The 20,083-nt window shown below is 49.3% G+C and overlaps 1 protein-coding gene across 1 annotated transcript in view; it reads left to right on the forward strand.

Moving 5' to 3' along the window:
- The window catches only part of SFXN5 (sideroflexin 5), an 84,337-nt gene extending 67,628 nt beyond the window's left edge, over window positions 1-16,709 (forward strand). Inside the window, 2 exon segments of the mRNA XM_054391439.1 lie at window positions 1,528-1,645; window positions 16,632-16,709. Coding sequence (XP_054247414.1) covers window positions 1,528-1,645; window positions 16,632-16,709 — 196 coding nt within the window.
- Window positions 16,710-20,083: the final 3,374 nt, after the last annotated feature.

A 20,083-nucleotide genomic window follows, 5' to 3' on the forward strand; every position in this document is an offset into this window, starting at 1 on the left:
AGCTTATTAGTGAGGAGCTGCAATATTGGAGGAGTTAAGGCTCTGGATCTTGTTTTCCTTCCCCACTTCCCCCAGACCTTCTCAAGATGAAGACAGCTTTCAGCAAGCAGTGCTAGCAAAGGGCGAAGAGTCGGAATGTTCAGACACACAGACAACGTGCAGCGGGGTAACAAGTTCCCACACATCAGCTGCTCTGTTAGAATTCATCAGGTGCATCTTGGTAGCCTGCAGGAAACGTGGAGTAGATGGGGGTTGAGGTAATCTGTTAGCTTGCATTGGCTGCAGGCATGGGCTGCATGGGGAGAGCTGCCTGCAACTCACTTGTGCCTGCGCCAGAGGACACCAGTGGCATGGCCTGACGTGGGGAGAGCCAGCTGGCTTTGTTTTGGTGGGCACCTTGTGAGCGAAGCACAGAGGATTAGAAATGACAGACTCACAGAATCCCAGCATAGTATGGATTGGAAGGGAGCGCTGGAGATCATCCAGTCCAACCCTCCCTGCTGAAGCAGGGTCACCCACAGCAGCTTGCCCAGGAGCACAATGTCCAGATGGGGTTGAAATCTCTCCAGAGGAGGAGACTCCACAACCTCTCTGGGCAGCCTGCTTCAGAACTCCAGCACGCTCACAGCAAACATTCTTTTTCCTCCTGTTCAGATGGAACCTCTGGGTTCCAGTTTGTGCCTGTTGCCCCTTGTCCTGTCACTGGGCACCACTGAAAAGAGTCTGGCCCCATCCTCTTGTCCCCTGCCGTTTAGCTCTTGCTGAGCGCTGATCAGATGCCCTCTCAGGCTGCTCTTCTCCAGGCTAAACAGCCCCAGGGTTCTCAGACTTGCCTCCTCTCAGAGATTTCCCAGACCCCTCAACATCTTTGTAGCCTCTGTTGGAGTCTCCCCAGTAGTTCCTTGTCTCTCTTCACTCAAGCTGGACAGCACTCTGAGCAACCTGAGACTTTTTTCTACCATTCTGAAAAAAAAAAAAAAAGTGAATATTGATCACCAGCTTGATGCTGAGTTTTGCTGCACTGTTCAGTGAATATTAGCAAGGCAGAGTCAGCAGATTTGCTGCTGGGTCATCAGCTACAGCCTTAGTCTTAATGTGTCCGTCCTGATCCTAAAATCATGGAATGGTTTGGGTTGGAAGGGGCCTGTAGAAGTCATCTAGTTCCTGCCCCCTGCAGTCAGCAGGGCCATTGCCAACTAGATCAAGCTCCTCAGAGCCTCATCAAGCCTGACCTTGAATGTCTCTAGGGATGGGGCCTCCACCATCTCTCTGGGCAAACTATTCCAGTGTTCCACCACCCTCACAGTAAAGAACTTCTTCCTAATGTCCAGTCTAAGTCTACCCTGCTCTAATTTAAAGCTATTGCCTCTTGTCTTACTGCTTCTTGTTGGTGACCTGCTAAGAATGAACCTAGGATAGTTAGAGAGAGGGAGAGCAGTGGGTCTGGGTGAACACTAACGTTCCTTCTGATGATTGCATGCACTCCCCTGGTCTATGAAATGGTCTAATGAAGCCTTTTCTTTCCAGAACATCACTGCTGAGGTCTCGTCCCCGGATGATTCTCCCAGTCCAAAGCCTTGTGTGCCTCGCTGCCTTTGGCCTGGCCCTCCCCTTGGCCATCAGTCTCTTCCCACAGATGTCTGAGGTCAGTACATGTTTTGTGATCTGCTCCAGGCCTCTCCTATGTGGAGAATATTTAGTAATTTAAACACCAGGGATGAGGGGACAACCAAGTTGGAATAAGGTGGAGTTTTAAATGTCTGAGGAAAATGTTCTGCTTTCTTGATCGCCAGTCAGGGGACTCCCTCAGCTAGCACAGAGGGTATCTGGTCCCTCTTTAGTGAAATCCAGGTCAGATCTGGACAAATCACAAGTCAAGGGATGTTGGGGTTTCTGACTGATGACTTCTGCTGTGGGATTCCAGCTGGGTTCATCCAGTCTTGTCTGGGGAACATGTACTCAGAGCTGAGCTACACCGAGGAGAACATGGTGCAGCTCCCCCTCTCCCATGGCAGTGATGTGTGCTTGGGGTTAGCATAGTGGAAACAACTCTGTCCATCAGTAAAGAACCTGAGATACACATGCGATGGGGATGCACTTTCCCAGAGCTTCTTGGAGGGTTTCTGCCTTTTCACCTTCTAGCTTGGCCCTGGGAAGACACAGCCTGGGGGTGAACAGAAGAAAATTAGCCAAGAATGAGGAATGAAATCATTTGTACCTAAGTCAGCTGAACAAATTGCTAAGGTGTTTTTCACTTTGTCATTAATTTTGATCATTTGGTGTTTGGAGTTTACAGACTTGCAGATATCACTATTGCAGAGTGGTAGAACCTCTCTCAGAGCAAAGGACTTCACTGGAGTCCTTTTAGTGTCATCTAGAACAGTGGCTGAGGAACTGCTGTCAGAGTCTCTGCTGGTTAATTCATCTTTGTTTTGGTCTGGATGGGTTTATTCACAACTTCTAGCCAGGGAATCCTGCTGTACACTTGTCTGCTAGACTGAAAAACGTGCTGCAGATTTTTTGTTGTCCTTCTAGCTGTTTACAGGGTGAGATAAAACTGTCCTTTAATCTTCTCTTTAAGAAACAGACTATAGCTCAATCTTGGAATCTCTTGCTAAAAGACGTGTTTTCTGAAGCTTTAATGATTCATATGGCTCTTCCTTAAACTTTTTCTAATTAGCCAACATCCTTTTTGGAGGACTTCCATGAGAACCAGACACAATATTCCAGTAAGAAGTTGCAGGAGCAGTGAGATTTGCCTGCTTCTGCCTGAACTCGTACATCCACAGAGCACATTAATCATTTTGGCATAAGCTCAACCTCAGCTCCCTGTGCCTCAGGTTGTTGCTGTGATCCCAGGGTCTCTGTACTGGTTGCTTAGTCCCTTAATTACTTGCCACCTTCCCAGACTTGGTGTCATCTCAAGCCTTATGCAGCAGTCATTGTTTATTTTCTCACTGATGACATAGGTGTCTGATAGCATTGGCCAAATCCAACCATTCTTTCACCAGAGACAGGAAACTCTTCCTGCAATTCTGCTTTGAAATTCAGCATTTTGTACATTTCCAGCTTCCTTGGGACAGGAAGTGCCTGCTAAGGTCAGTGGGAACCTAAGTTTCGGTACCTGTCAAGGGTTAGGGCTGGGCCAGCCACTGGACAAGTGCCAGAGGCTCTCCATGAACCCCTCTGCCTTCCCAAAGGGAGTAAGGGAGAGAGACTGATGAGGTGAGAGGGAAACTAAACAGCTGGGATGGAAATGACAACAATAAACCAATATCCAACCCAACCCCTGATGGCAGTGATGTCACCATTGTCACCAGTGATGCTGGGGGCAGGCACTGGAGAAATCCCAGGCTGGACTCAGCAGCAGAAAGGAACCAGATTCAGGAGCTGGATTCAGGAACACATGGATTGGGATTGAAGCCAGAAGGGGCTGAGTATTACTGGGACCCCAGCCACTGAGGAAGAGGCTTGAGCCTGGTGATCCCTCATTTTTGTACAGAAGATGCCATCCATGAGCTGCAATCCCTTGTTGGTCAGTTGAGGGTCACCTGTCCTATCTGCTCCTCCCTGCGGGTGCCACCTCTGATTTCTTGTACCCCAAGGTGGCACACAAGATGTAGCAGTGCCCTTGGTGCACCCTGGAGCCAGTCTAGGTCACAGCCATTCTTCAGCCCAGCCCCTGGCAGGAGCTCTCCCCATCATCTTCTCCCTGCTAGGACCAGCCCCTGGCTGTGCAACCCTGCCCTGAACTGCAGAAAGTACCTGAGTGAGCAGAGCCTGAGCTGAGCAGTCAAATGAATGAGTTCTGGTCTAACTCAAAAATTCAGAGCTAAACATTTTGGGTGCTACAAAAATAATTATTCATTGCTGTAGCTTTTCTACCTAAAAATGAAGCTCACAAGGTCTTTATCCCTTTTGTGCTGGAGCTCTATGGGTGACAGCTAATTTATGAGGTAGAGTCTCTGATAGTACAGCTTGAGAAATCATGTTGTTGCTAACAGCTGAATGAATGCAGCCCACAGGACAAATTAAGAGCTGGCTTCCTTCAAAGGCTATTCCAACTGCAGACATCAGGCACTACTGAAACCATGCAGCATCCCTTGAAAATGACCTTCTGGAGCAGATGAAACGTTCTCTGCAGTGTAAACATGAATCAGCGCTGATTAGGAGATCAAACAGCATGACGTGCTCCCTGCCCACGCTCCATGGCAGTGAAGAGAAACCATTACAGCTGCTGGTGGAGCTCACTGCCTACTGGGAGCTTGGCTCTGCTTGGCTGGAGGGAGCTGCACATGCACAGCTGGGCTCCACATCTGTTGGCACTGAGGAATCAGGTTCTCTAGAGTAGCCTGGTCTGCTCAGGCTTCCAGTTGTGTTTGTGTTCATTAGAAATGTGTGGCTGTGCAAAGGGTGTTCCTCCCATTCTGCACAGTCTCACTGGTAGTGACCTTGGGGTTGCCCAAGTGAGCAGAGCAAGTGATTTACCTGAGACAATCTATCCAGAGCCATTTAATCAGGGACTTGGATGGCAAATCTGAGTTTCCTTGCAAAAAGCTCCTTGGGAGAAGAGACCAAGCCCCACCTGGCTCCAACCTCCTTTCAGGGAGTTGAAGACATCCAGAAGGCCTCCCCTCAGCCTCCTTTTCTCCAGGCTGAACAACCCTAGTTCCCTCAGCCACTCTTCACAAGACTTCTGCTCTAGACCCTTCATCAGCTTCAGTACTCTCCTTTGGACATGCTCCAGCACCTTCTCAAGGTCACCTTACCAGAATAAAGGCCTGTTAAAGACCTGGATCTTTGCAGCCAGGCATGCTGAAGGTGCTGAGAAATACACTTGGCATCCCAATATAGTGTTAACTCCAGTACCTAACTGCATCTCTATGCATTAAGTAATTCACTGCTGTTAAGTTTAGGAGAAACATCTAGTTAATGCATTTAGCCCACAACCTCCAACTGCCTCCCATGCCCCCCGGGGAATCTCTTCTCTAACCGCCTATCCTCCAGCATCCCCACTGACAACTCCTACTCAGCTATGCACTGCCAATAGAAACAGCTGTGACAGTTCCAAACTGAAAATGGGACTTGTGCAAATGAAATTCAGTGTAGCAGCAAAAAAGAAAGAACCAGGGGCTTGCTCCACTGATTTGCCACCCTTTGGTCCCTGCTCATCCGGATCATCCCTTTCTCAGCATCCGAGAGGATGCTGCTGAACTTCCATGGAGCTGGAAGCCCACCATCCCATGCCTGCTGTGATAAAGGATAAACCCAGGTGGGAAGTGGAGCTGAACCAAGAGGTGATGGCAGAGAAATTCTTCACAGAGTAACAGAAACACAAATGCTAGGGTTGGAAGGGAACCTCTGGAGATCATCCAGTCCAACCTCTCTGCTAAAGCAAGGTTGTCCAGAGCAGATTGCTCAGGATCAGGTCCAGGTGGGTTTTGCATCTCTCCAGAGAAGGAGACTCCACAACCTCTCTGGGCAGCCATCCCTCAGCTTGTCCTCACTGTGGGTTAAGTTTCAAAGGCCTTGGTTGCTGGTTGGGGCAAAAGAGGCCATCTTCTGGAATCAGGCTGATTTCAGCTGAAAGCCTTTTCTTAAAAATAATCTTCCTTTTGGATCTCCAGGACAAGGGGAGTAAACAGCCTAAAATCCAAGGCTGAGCTATTGTTTTCCAATCTGTTTTAGCCTTCATCTTGTTGGCAGGCTGCTTTAGAAAAGCAAAAGGTTAATGAGCCAATGTGCAGTGGGATTATTGCAGTAAAGATGACAGTGAACCAGTAATTACTAATTAGATGCAGTTTAACAGGAGGAACAAGTGAAATCTCCTCTTCACCAACTGTCAATAATTAGCAGATTTGGTGAGGTTGAAATGTGTCCACAGTTAAAAGGCTGATTTTTTAATGAAATGGCACTTGACAAAAGAGCTGTATGGAGGTCACAGCCATAGCCCTCGAGACGCTTCCCTATACCATACTTAGGAGGGAAATCAGATGCAAGACAGCAGGAGGTCCCCAGGAAACCATTTCTCCCCTGGGATTACATTGCATGGGGGGGAGGGGAGCAGGAGGGATTCTCTGCAGTAATTTTGTCCAACTTGGATGAGAAGCAAAGGAAAGGGTTTGCCAGCTGCCATGGGGAAAAATGTTTGAGAAGTGAGAAGTTCTGTGGTTTTTCTTTGCTTCTGGGTCTGAGGAACAGTTTCCTGAGAGTCTTGGAACCTGAGTGTGCTGGCCAAAGTCTTCCCTTGGGATGAAGGTTGGTCTTGGAAGGAACTTCTCTAAAAAAAGAGGAGGCACAAGGTCCTTGAGGATTGGCAGGAGGCTGGAAGCTCAGTGGTATGTGTCTTCTAAAGACTGCAGAAGATTCAGGCTGTGCCCTGAAGATTTGATTTCATACTGACACACAGATGATGCTCCATCATTGACTTCTGAAGCATCAAGAGGTTCATATGAGGTTCCTCTCTTATGTACTGATCCAATTTCTCTTCTGGCAAAGTAAACATTGACATAGGAAAGGGTCTCTTTGTTTTCCACATCACCTTCAAAGGTCCCTTTGAACACAAACCATTCTATGATTTAGGGCCACAAAGATGATGGGAGGGCTGGAAGCCCTCTGCTCTGAAGCCAGGCTGAGAGAGTTGGGGAAGAGAAGGCTCCAGAGAGACCTTCTGGTGGCCTTTCAGTACTTAAAGAGGCTGATCAGAAAGCTGGGAACAAACTTTTTATCAGGGCCTGTTGTGGCAGGACAAGGGGTGGTGGTTTGAAACTAAACAAGGAGAGATTTAGACTGGAGAGAGGGAAGAAATTGTTTACAATGAAGGTGGTGACACTGGCCCAGATTGCCTCATCCCTGGAAACATTTCAGGTCATGTTAGACAGGGCTCTGAGCAATTGGATCTAGTTGCAGATGTCCCTGCTGGCTGCAGGGGGGTTGGACTGGATGACCTTTAAAGGTCCCTTCCAACCTAGGTCATTCTGTGATTCTGTGACATAAGTTCACATGCCCCAAACCCCCTTCTCAAGCACATCTTCCTGATGTGGGCACATGTGGGCACACTTCCATCTTAACAGGCCTCTCCTCTGCTTCTACTGGTGCTTTAGCCTGGGCTGCAGAACCCACAGCCAACAGCAGGCTCCCTCCTGCTTCAGGGAGGACTTCAGCAAGGTGGTTGATGTTTCTGCAGAGAGCTTCTGAAAATTAGACTCCAATTCCAAATTCTATCTGACTGTGGGTTCCTTTTTTTCCCCTTCAAGCCATGAAAACCCCCAAATCCTCATTATTGTTTTCGTAACTCCTCATCACTGCTGTGTGATGCTCTTTTAAGCTCTTTTCCTGGGCCTGCAGCAGGAGGGTAGGGAAGATGTTGTGGCACTGTAATTTCCTTCTGCCCTCGTCTGGCTGGCTGCAGCAGCAGTTCCAGATGCAAAGCCATGGGTGCTAATCTGACAGACACAGCATCTGCCTCGTCTCTGAGCCACCTCCCATGGCACACTTCAATGCAATGCCCTTTGGAGTCCTGTCCTGGCACTCCTGAAACTCTCCTTGCTGTGGGGTCACTTCTGGAGGCATGGCCAGGAGAGGAGGAACCAGTTTCACAAAGCAAAGAGCATTTCTGGAGCAGGACATCTTTCCATGTTTTTTTAAGCCATTTCTTTCCCTAAATCAGAGCATTTCCCATGCCTACTCACTCCCTAAAGAGCTGGGATCAGGAGGGCTCAGTCACTTCTGGGAGCAAAAGGGGAAAAGGAAGGATCTGGTCATCAGGGACATCAGCTCCACCATCACTCCTTACAAGCCCCTAGGAAAGGTTGGGGTGGTTGGATTTACAACTGCTCAGCCTGTGTTGTACCTTGTGGTGTAATTATGAGGCTCAATGACACCTCTCGTCTGGGGAAGGTCACGAGTGAGCAGCGCTCTGATTGATTTGGAGCCTGCCTCTTTGTTCTCACCTTGCCTGTCTGAGGGGCTTTGATTTGTGACCCAGCTGGTTTTTGAAGTCTGCTCCTGAGAGTGGTCCTTTGTTTCGTGACCAGCGCTTGCAGAAGCCAGAGGTGCTGAAAACTGTACAGGGTCTGGCCCTAAAATCATAACCTGGACCAGCAGGGCTTGTTTGTGCTGGGAAGCAATGGCTTGAACCCAACTGTTATTTGTGGTCACTGAGGGGGGTGTGGGAGAAAAGACCTCTTCTTTTGTACTGCCCAGGGGCTTCGGCAGCACTGTCGGACGGGATCTGGTTTCATGTTTATATCTCTGTCCCTGGGATACAGGTTCAAGTATGTAAACTATCTGTGCTGCAAGCACAGGCTCCTGCAGGTGTGTGGGTGCTGGTGGGCATAAAAAAACATTCCTGACACCATCTCTTTTGAGGAGTCTTCACCTCCTGATGGCTATAAGCCATTAGGAGTCAAAAGAAAGAGCTGACATCCGACAACTCCGGATAAACAGCTAAACATTAACCCTTAAAGTGGCTCGAAAAACATACTTAAAAGGCACTTTGTGGAAAGAAGCCATTTTTTTTCCAGGCCTGTTAATTGCTGTCTTTCTTCAGGACACCTTTCAGCAGCACCTACAGTAAACAGAGTGGCTCCTCCCAAAGCACTTCCCCCAAAGATTCCAGCCCTGTTCCTGGCCCTCTCTCCTCCTGTCCTGTGCAGTCCTCCTGTAGGTCTTTGGCTTGCTGGTTTCTTCTTGGCCTGAAAGCCAAAGCCTCTCTGCCAGCCTACACTGGAAACTCAGTCCTCTGTCTTGGTTACCATCAGCCTCTCTATTTGGTGCAACTGGGCTCATCCCCAGCACTTCCCTGGCTGTTGTCTGGCTTCACAGCAACCATGATTCATGATGTTGTGTGTGGCTAGGTCACAACAAGCCCATGAATGCTCCAGGCTTAAGGCAGAGTGGCTGGAAACTGCCTGATGGAAAAGCTGTTGGTCTATGGCTGACCAAACATGAGCCAGCATGTGCCCAGGTGGCCATGAAGGCCAGCAGCATCTTGGCTTGGATCAGCAGTAGTGTGGCCAGCAGGAGCAGGGCAGTCTCAGTGGTAGGACAAGGGCAAATGGCCTCAAGTTGCACCAGGGAAGGTTTAGGTTGGACATTAAGAAAAATGCCTTCTCTGAAAAGGTAGTGAAGCCCTGGAACAGGCTGCTCAGGGCAGTGGTGCAGTTACCATCCCTGGGGGGATTGAAAAGCTGTATAGATGTGGTGCTGATGGATGTGGTTAGTGATGCCCTGTCAGTGCAGGGTTAACAGTTGGACTTGATAATTTTAACTTTTTTTTTTTAATTTATCTTGTTATTTGAGGACTTGTAGTTTCAAAGCCTTTATTTGGTTTTGTTAGGTTTTTGAAGTACTTGATGCTGTAGGCTACCATTCTTTCCAGAAGAACTCAAATCCACAATTTTGCAATGCCTTTGGGATGGTGTCCTGCTGGGAGCTGGCCTTTAAATCATTTATAAAAGTGAAAAACTTGAGAGGGTCTGAGAGCTGTGCAAGCCCATTGCTAACCAAACCCAGCTCCTAGGAGTGGTTTTCATTCATCTTACCATGCTGCTTCATCATTGATGTCATCTTGACACACCAGAAGGGTTTCCATGTGGAACTGGATGATTAGAGCTGGTATCTTCCTGCTGGACTGGTTTGAGGCAGTGAATGAACACAGGAGTAAAAGGTGGTGTGTTCCAGGACAGGCAGGGACATGCTGAGCGGTGGAAGCAGCCTTAGGTGTCTCCTGTCATACATTACTATCCCACCTGGAGATGTCGTTACCATCAGTCATTTCTAGAGCACCAGAAACAAACATGCTGCTGGTCTCTGGGAGCTCATGGACACAGAGGAAGTTGTGCTTTGCTCCATCCTGGTTGGGCAGTAGCCTAAGATGCAACATTTTCCTCCTTGCCAGCTGATGGAAGCAGTGGGTTTGGTGTTAGGTGTGTCGGCTGCCTGTAAAGAAGCTGCAGTGTGCTCAGGTGCAGTTCCTGAAAGTGAAATGAAAAACTCCCACCCTTGATCACAGAATCATGTAGGCTGAAAAAGACCTTTAAGATCATCAAGTCCAACTGATAACCCAGCACTTCCAAGGTCACCAACGAAGCAGTGGGAAAGAGTCCGAGGGCAGGAATCCCTCTGCTATGAAGGAGGTCTGAGGGAGTTGGGGTAGTTCAGCCTGGCTCCAGGGAGACCTTATTGCAGCCTTTTGGTACTTAAAGGGGATGATAAGAAAGATGGGAACAGACTTTTTTAAAAGTCTGTTGCGACAGGCCAAGGGGAGATGGGTTTAAACTAAGCAAGGGATAGAAGGAAAAAGTTCTTCACTGTGATGGTGAAACACTGGCCCAGGTTGCCTAGAGGGGTGCTCCATCCCTGGAAACATTCCAAGTTGGGTTGGACAGGCCAAGCCATTCTGTGGTAAGTTGTTGTCCCATAACTGCCCCATGAATCCTACAAACACTTCTGTGCTTCAGGACAACTGATCCCATTGAAGGTGAGGACAGTAACATCTTAAGGCCTGCAGCTGTCTCAGAAGCAATTGCACATCTCTGTCGGAACATCTGTCGAGCATGAGGAATATTCCTGCTGATGGCACCCAAGGTGCTGCTGACACTTTGCATTTGGTGCTTTGCTAAAAGCAGTGACGTTTCCAGGGGACGGTGCAGAGGTGTCAGCAGATGTGAGAGAGTGTGAAGAGCTTGTGGCACTAACACCATGACTGATGCACTTCATACCTAACAGATGTCATAGCGGGGGATGTGTGGTGCCACATTCAGACCCCTTCCAGCCTGGGCTTGAGAAGAACCTCTGTTTTCTGCTCTGTCCTACAGGCAGATGGAGGTGGATGCTGGTGGTCAAAGTGTCCATAGCAAGAAACCAGAAAAAGCTTCTGAAATGGATAACTCTCAAGAGCCAGAACAAATATTCCGACTTTCCTCCTTCTTGTTGCTACAAAGAGGAGAGAGAAAATAGAGCCTCACAGGAAAGAAGATTTTCTTCCTGTTCAGATGGGACCTCCTGGGTTGCACTTTGTACCTCTTCCTCCTTGTCCTGTCACTGGGTGCCACTGAAGAGTCTGGTCCCATCCTCTTGCCCATCTTCTCCCACTCTTTAGCTGTTGATCAGCACTGAGAAGATCCCCTTGAGGCTGCTCTTCTCCAGGCTCAACAGCCCCAGGGCTCACAGCCTTTCCTGCTCATAGAGATGCTCCAGGCCCCTCAGCATCTTTATAGATTCTGTTGGACTCTCTCTAGTAGTTCCTTGTCTCTCCTGGAGAGCCCAGAGCTAGACTCAGTACCGCTCATGTGGCCTCACAAGGGCTGAGTAGATGGGTGGAGAACCTTCCTCAACCTGCTGGTCACACTCTTCTTAGTGCACCCCAGGAGACCATTGGCCTACTTGGCTGTAAGAACATACTGTTGGCTCATGGGGAACTTGTCCACCGAGATTCCCAGGTCCTTTAATTTTTTGGTGTCTGGGGAAAGCTTTGGAAAGAGTTTATCTGAAGAGAAGAGACAAAAGAAAAAAATCTCTGTTTTTAAATCATTCCATATACATTTTCCAGTTTTGGAAGGTCTTAGAAAATGGAGCATGGATTCAGATCAGTGATTTTGACCCCATCAACGTTCTTTAGGCTACTGTCAATTAAAAGAAGAAAAGAAGATCTGAAATACCTGGAAGAAAACCATTTAGGCTGTCTTACTGTGGGAACAAGACCATCAAAAACTCAGGTTGGGTTTTGACCCCAAGAAAGCATGTTAATCCAAATTTAACAAGGTTCTGCTCTTCAGTGGTGAAAGGAAGCCTCAGTAGACCTCTCCAGAGGTGTTTTCATACAGGGGTTGCAACAACCTACAAGCAGAGGTGCCTGGTGACCAGGGTGAGGCTGATGAGAAGTGACTCACCTATCCAGGGAAAACCAATGTTTTGTCACTGAGGGCATTTAGGACGGAGCAGAGCCTGTTAGCAGTGCTGGATGTGTCTCACCTCTCCATGTCGCTGTGCACAGAACCCACCACTGTGGAGCAGCAGCTGCTGATCCTTCTTGGTGCTGGGTTAATCGTTGGACGTGATGATTTTAAAGGTCTCTTCCAACCAAAATGCTTGCATGATCCTGTGATGCCATTTATTAACCGTAGTCTTTGTGGCACCTCACCAAGCTTCCCTAGAGCTTGGTTAGCTCTGCACTGCCCTTGGCTGTTGCCCTGATGTCTAATGGCCCAGGAGGAGTTGCCAGAGGGCTTCTGGAAGAGCCGGGAGAAGCCTCCTGGGCTCTGAACTGAGGCCACCACCCAGTCTCCTTGTTGGCACTGCCACAGCAGCAGCAGAAGACGTGGTGACCAGCCTGATCCTCCCTTCCCCCAGCTCCCACTGCCGCATCCGTCAGTCCTCATGACCCTCCCCCTACCAAAACTGGCTGCTTTCTTCCTTCTTCTCCACCATCCTCCTTTTTTTTTTTTTTTTTTTTTTTGGCTGAGTGATGAGCTGTATGCCAAATCCATCTGCTCCTGTCTCCCCTAGCTGCCTTCCATATCATTCCAGGATCCCTGGCAGCCAGCCTAGACCTATCTCTCTCCCTGCACTCTTCGGAGCACATTCCTTTCTACACCTTTTCCCGAGCTGGGATAGAAATGAGTATCAACCCCAAACAAAAAGCATCTGCTCGCTGCCGGCTCCTGCCTCACCGGCCGCGCCCGCACGCTGCCCCCGTGGCAGCAGCGCATCCCAAACACAGGCAACCCCCGGCCCCGCCGCCAGCAGGGGCTGACGGAGCTTCGGGCGCCGGGAGCCTGCCTCACACCCGCTCCTTCTCCCGGCTCCGCAGCACCAGCTGTGACCACCGCACCATTTGTTCCTCCAGCCCACGCCAGCACTCGGAGCCAGTTCTTTATCACCCCAATTAGCCTTGTCTGTGCTGATGAGAGGAGAGAGGCTTCCACTGCAAGGCAGGAGCGGGGAGAAGAGAGCTGGCGTGCGGTGGGCACCGGCAGGAGGCGATTCCCTTCCCCGGTGGCTTTGTTCCCCGGGAGGGATGGATTTCACCGGGTCAGGAGTGCTGCTAAAAGCCCAGCGCTGTCGTCCCGCTGGCATCACCTGGGTGAGGCTGGTTTATAAACAGTTGCTTGAAGAAGGTCAGGGGACACTGCTCCTTCCTTTTCCCCTTTCTAAAAAAAAGAGTTAAAAAGAGGCACATAGAATCCTAGAGCCATCAAATTGTTTTGATTGGAAGAGACCTTTAAGATCTGTGGCTGAGCAGATCCAGGATGTTGGACAACTGCAATAGCAGTCTGCTCCAAAACAGGTAGCACTTGGGAATGACCATGGCAAAGCAGCTGAAAAGACCTCCAGGAAATTATCTCAGCTGTCTGCTTCCACCAAGACAAGCTCAACCATTCTTGATGGTTGGTTTCATCTAGTTTGGGCTGTAAACTTCCCACCACAAACACACCACAACTTCTCCAAGCACTTGGTTGCAATTGTTAGCTCTTTCCCACCAGGATATTCTTCCTACTGTTCAGCTTGGATCTTACTTGATGCTTTTTGAAATATGACCCAAGAGAGCATGAACAAAATGTTACTCCTTTCTTCAGTGCCACAGCCTCTTCTCCAGGCAAATACCACTATGCTTCCCTTGATCTTCTCTCTTCTAGCCTGAGACATCCATGTCCTCAACATTTCCCTATAGGTCATTGAATCACAGAATGGCAGGAGCTGGAAGGGACCTCTGGGGATCATCCAGTCCAACCCTCCTGCTAAAGCAGGGTCATCCACAGCAGCTTGCCCAGGATCACAGTGTCCAGGTGGGTTTGGAATCTCTCCAGAGGAGACTCCATAACCTCTCTGGGCAGCCTGCTCCAAGGCTCCAGCACCCTCACAGCAAAGAAGTTTTTCCTTATGTTCAGATGGAACCTTCTGGGATCCAGTTTGTGCCCATTGCCCCTTGTCCTGTTGCTGGGCACCACTGACAAGAGTCTGGCCCCAGCCTCTTGGCCCCTACCCATTAGATACTGATCAGCACCAAGAAGATCCCATAGGGGATCTTATCAATAAGATAGGGTCTTGCTTCCAGACCATTAGATCGGAGTTCACCAAGGTAATCTTGACTTTCCTTAGAGCTCCTGTGTCTCCAGCCCCCATTGGAGAGGAAGGGACTGTGGTGGCTCTCTGTTAGCTTTCTGTGAAGACTTCCTAGTAGTAGGTTGGATTTTCCTCTGTCTGAGCTGGCCCACATCCTATCAACACCAACATTCAGAGTTGGACTGCCCAATTCCAAGTCATTATAAAACACTTCCCATTTTGTAATTTTCAGTGGTGCCCCAAAATGGGGCAAGGGGCAATGGGCACAAACTGGAACCCAGGAAGTTCCATCTGAACATGAGGGAAAATTTCTTTCCTGTGAGGGTGCCACTGGAGCAGGCTGCCCAGAGAGGTTGTGGAGTCTCTGGAGAGATTTTAAACCCACCTGGCCATTGTGATCCTGGGCAGCCTGCTGTGGGTGACCCAGCTTTAGCAGGGGGGTAGGACTGGATGATCTGCAGAGGCCCCTTCCATCCCCTATGATTCTGTGATACCAGTGGGTGAATCCACCCAGCCCTGATGCCTTGGAGCTTTTCATTCCATCTCTGGATGAAAAACAAGCAAACAATGGGCAGAAAAGCTGCGTCAGAGCCCAGCAGATCGGAGTTAATCCTCCTCAAAATGGATCCTGTCAGCGAGCCTCTCCTCTCCTGCACCTTTGCTGGGTGCTCTTCCCAGCACAATGCTTCACTTTGTGCTTCAGCACAGAAAGGAATGGTGAAGTTGCTAATAATGGCACTAAAAGAAAATATGCTACATCTGTTATGGATAGCAGTACAAAATTAGCTGATCACACCTCTGACACCCAAGATGTCTTCACTTAAAATACTCCCTGGCTTACTTTACATAATTTGCTGATTATATTTAAAAGAAATACAATTTTGCAATTACTGTTCTTTCTGGTGCGCTATCTCTCCGCATCGTTTGCTTTTTATGTTTATATATTTCTCCTTCATTAGTGCAGTCTGAAGGGTGATTAGATCCCTTCAAACATTTTACAGAGGTTAAACGTTGATTAAGATTTAATTATTACTGTAAATAGCTCGGAATGACATATGGTGCAAAAACCTGACATATGTGCATTTGAATAAATGAAGTGCTATTTCCCATGATGCCTCAGTAGCTGTTTAACAGCTTTGCTGAAGGGTTATGTTGCACCTCATGTTAAGATTGCTTTGATGTTATATTTTGTTGGGTTTTTGCAGCTGAAAGCTAAGAACAGTTTTTCCAGTTTTTAAAAACATTGAATATTTTAAATACCTAAATTGTTTTGCACAAATTTTTGCTAATTTGTCTAACTAGGTTAAACATTTTTTTTTTTTCAAAAGCATTTCGGGTGTTTTTTGAACGTGGGCTCCTAAGCATTGTGTCAGCCACAGCCTCGGCTCAGGGGAGAGGGCTGCAAAAAGTCAGCTCCTTGAGAGGTCCCGGCTGGGAGCAGGAACTTGTGGTGGGAACCAGCAGCCCCACGGATCCATCCCGGTGAGGCGAAGCTTCAGAGTGATTGCTGAGCCAAGGAAAATCCAGTTCAGGGCTCCCCAGTTCAAAAGAGACAGGGAACTGCTGGAGAGAGTCCAGCAGAGGTTATAAAGTTGCTGAGGGGCCTGGAGCATCTCTGTGAGGAGCAAAGGCTGAGAGTCCTGGGGCTGTTGAGCCTGGAGAAGAGCAGCCCCAGAGGGGATCTGATCAATGCTCAGCAAGAGCTAAAGGGTGGAGGACAAGAGGATGGAGCCAAACTCTCATCAGTGGTTCCCAGTGACAGGGTAAGAGGCAGTGGATGCAAACTGGAACCCAGGAATTTCTGTCTGAACATGAGGAAAAAATTCTTTGCTGGGAGGGTGCTGGAGCCCTGGAGCAGGCTGCCCAGAGAGGTGGTGGAGTCTCCTTCTCTGGAGAGATTCCAAACCCACCTGGACACTGTGATCCTGGGTGACTTGCTGTGGGTGACTCTGCTTTAGCAGCAGGGTTGGACTGGATGATCTCTAAAGGCCTCTTCCAACCCTCACTATGCTGGAATTCTAGGATTCTGTGAAAGCTTTGCACAAAGCCAGAAAAAGGAAATAATTAGCAAAGGGCTGGAGATTTTATGGATATAGAGGAAGGGTTGGGTAGATTTTAGCTGTGATCCATCCCTGTTGGGGGATCTCAAGCCCTAGTCCAGGAGCCGAATGAGGATGTGCTGTCTCCTCCTGTCACCAGGCAGCCCAGGGCTGTGGGGACTAGATTCCTCCTTGCACCATGCAAGAGGGCCCTGACTATGGGAAGGGACATCTCCTGGCAAACGATGGGTGGGATATGTTTGATTCTCAGAGACACTTTCTAGCTCATTGAATATCCCAAGGCAGCAAGCGTGCATCAGACCATGCAATCAGAGTCAACCCAAACAGAGTTGTTTTGAGGCTTGAGCTGAGTGTAGCACATGAAACCAAGAGGGTGAAGCTGTGATGGACATCCTGGCATCTGCATATTAGACTTCTCCACAATAATTTGTTATCTTTCGAGCTCCTGCTGCAGCACAGCAATGTGATACCCACTCTGATCTTGCCTCTTCTTTCATTTCACAGATTGAGACATCTCATCTGGAGCCCGAAATTGCAATGGCCACCACCAGTAAGACTGTGATCTACAATAAAGGATTGTAAGTGGAAGTGGACCATCTCAGCCCAGAAGATCTGGGGAGGAAAAGGGGGGAAACTTCCTGACTGGGAAAAAAGAAGACAACAGCAAGCTAAAACAAATCATAGAGCTCGGCGATAGTAACAATTCCTGCTCCCGGCAAGCTGGGAGTGAATTAACACTTGCAGAGAACTGACACCTCACACCAGTCACAAAGATTAATATTAAAAGTTTTAAATTAGCAGCAACAAAAGAAATAACATCGAAACACTTTAGAGAAGTAGCTAGAGAAGAATCTCAGAACTTACTATCACTGCATGGAGGGATGTCTGACTGCGTGGTTATCCCTGACTACATGAGATTAGGCTTCAGTGAGCAAATCTTGGGCTTGATGCCAATTAAATCTGCACAAGAGTGCTGCACAGCAGCCATTCCACAGAGCTCGAAAGGTGCATGAGCGTGAAGCACTCGATAGGGTGTTTGATAAGTGTCCTGCATTGATTTCATGCCCATCCTGCCCCAGCCTCCATGCACCAAAGCAGCCATCCATAGCTTGCCACCCAGCATTCTGTTAGCACTGCGAAGGTCACAGCCTGTGCCCCCTCTGTCCTTGCCACCTTCTTCTCCAGATGGTCCTGGTGGCATCCTTGCATTCATTGTGCTTGCAAGACTTTATGTCCCAGGAGCCTACCACCAGGTGTACCTGCAAGGGCTTTTGCCCAGGGTTCAAGATACTGGAAAGCCAAGATCCCCTTCCCCTTCCCCCTTCCCTTCCCCCTTCCCCCTTCCCCTTCCCCCTTCCCCCTTCCCCTTCCCCCTTCCCCCTTCCCCTTCCCCCTTCCCCTTCCCCTTCCCCTTCTCCTTCCCCTTCCCCCTTCACCTCCCCCTCCCCCTTCCCTTTCCCCTTCCCCTTGTGCCGGTGCAGAGGAGGACCCAAAGCAGAGACTGGTAGGCAGGATGGCTTCACTTGGCAGATGTGCCAAGCTGATGGCTCCATGAGCCTGCAACCTCGGAGGGGTGAACTGCCCTCTGGCCATGGCTCCCTGTCTGTCTGCCTCTTCAACTGCTCCACTTTGATGTGCTTCAAATGAGATGGGGCAAGTGCCCACCAGTGCTGCCCCAGATCCTGCCCTCACATGGGTTTGGAGTCGTAATTTGGCTCTTTGGTATCTTGTACCCAAGAGTAAGCCCTGAGTCATTCCGTGAGGACCAGAGTCGTTAGTGCAGGATTTGAACACGGTCACCAGCAGCAGACCAATGCCATCTGCCTCTGGGATCCTTGTGAGGATGGAGCTGTGGTGGTGATGAGCACGGCCAAATGCACAGGCTGTCATCTTCCAAATGCCATTTGTTGGGGGTTTTGGGGAGGGTGGGGGGAGCAGGGGAAACCAAATGCCACTGACACAGAATGTATTTGAAGGATTTTTTTGCAATGCCTGAAATTGGGAGGCCTGAGCCCTGCCGTGTGCTCTTCCACCACTGGCTGCTCTCGTTCCCCTCTGCAGTCAGACCAGTAGGAACTGGAGTCAAGCAATGGTCAGGCCAGCTCAGGAAGATTGATTCTGTCCTCATGCTGGTGTAAATCAGAAATAACTGCACAAAACAAATCCATGTTGTGGATTTAGATGCCAGCATGCAGGGAAGGAGAGGGCAGCTCTGGGCTCTCCATAGCTGCTGTTAATGGGCCAGCTCCTGATCCCTGACACTGGTGGGAGCACAGAGTAGGTCCCTTTACACTCATGGAGCTATTCTGGATTTACACCAGGATAAGGGACCGGTAGATGTGGCCCAGTTGAGTTCCTCTAATGCACTAGATGAGATGAATGTATCCTCTGGAGGAAGCCAGGCCACCCCATCTCCAGGTGGGATTTGGAGAGGCTAGTGGGAGGTAGCATCTGCCCTTTGGACATTTCCATGGGTATTTGTCTTATGGGCAGCACAGCACAGAACCAGGCTCTGTATTTTACCTTGGGAAGAAGTGACACCAAGCAGCAGTGACAGAAGGGAGCAGACCTCCAGCCCCAGGAAGGGGAGCAGGGATGCTGGCAGTCCCTGAATAGCAGCCTGCTGCAGCGGTGAAGCTCCAGAGGGATCAGCTGTGTGCCTGGAAAAGGGCCCTTGCCATTGCTGCAGGGTGTGGGAGGAGGCAAACACTGCTGTGCTGGATGGTGGAGGTGCAGGGACCCCCTTCCATGCAAATCTACTTGGGAAAGAGCTACTCTGAGCCTCAAACTTCATGGCTCCACTGAGCCCACATAAGTTAGGAGCTGAGCCGCTTCACATTGCACAACTTGCCTCTGTCCCCCTCCTGAATTGAAACACAGGGCTGAGACAGAAACAGCCTCTTGTGTTGACAGGAGAAGCCTCCTGGCTCATTTGTCTGTCTGAGTGGATCATTTCCCCTTCCCTGGTGGGTTTTGTCACTGTCTGAACCATTCTGCTGCACAGCTCGTTCATCCCAGGCTTTTCTGGGGAGGAAGAAAGAGGAAGGGAGAAGTGATGGAGGCTGCCCTTTGCTGTGAGATGGAGCAAGGAGGGAGCAGGTGGGTTGGCATTGTGGTCACCCATGAAATGTTTTGGTGCCTGGGAGCTCTGGCTGCCTGCTGGGACCACAGATGGAGTGGAGGAAAGGAGTCAGGGTTTTGCTTGCATTTCTTTAGGAAGCACCCAGGGAAAAGCACGGATTAAGCAAGTTCTGCCTCAGGAAAGAGCCAGTTCCCAATTTTCTCCATGATGGGAAGTGCGTATGGATGTTTGGCTTGCATACACATCACCTGCAGGTCATTCATTAGCAGGGCATGCTCACCATGTTAATCCAGCAGTGCTCAGTAAGAACCTCGGTTTGGAGGAGAATAGACTTGAGGCTCATTGAGCCTCCTGTGAGTGAGGAGGGCCTGATCCTGCTTGAGCAGGTGAGGACCAGCTTGAGGGATGTCAGAAGAGATTATGGCTTGGCTCAAAAGCAGCTGCACAGCCGAGCAAGTGACAATCAAACGGTCTAAATGAGCCTGGGTTGATCGTCTGCCCGTACAAACCCCGTCAAACTTGTTTCACTTCATGTGTCATCAACATGGGTCTCAGTCAACTCGTCACTTTCTGCTGAGACAGGAATACATCCCAGGGTCCTGAGTCAGGCCTTTGCCGGTGTCTGTCTCTAAGAGCCGAACACAGGAGGTTGGCAACAGCCTCTGCTTTCAAATTTTGTTTAAATCCAGCTCAAAATGTTGTGCCCCCTCACCAAGCACTGGGAAAATGCTCCTGCTTGGAGCTAGGCAGGGAAAAGCCACCACCTCACAGGGTCCAGTTCCTTTTTCTAACCTCTTTCAAAAGTATCTGCAGGTCTTGTGTTGTGAGGTAGGTCTTGCACCAGTAATACCCCTGAGGTTGGAGACCTGAAGGC

The sequence above is a fragment of the Indicator indicator genome, chromosome 23, assembly GCF_027791375.1.
Source record: "Indicator indicator isolate 239-I01 chromosome 23, UM_Iind_1.1, whole genome shotgun sequence".
Taxonomy (NCBI): domain Eukaryota; kingdom Metazoa; phylum Chordata; class Aves; order Piciformes; family Indicatoridae; genus Indicator; species Indicator indicator.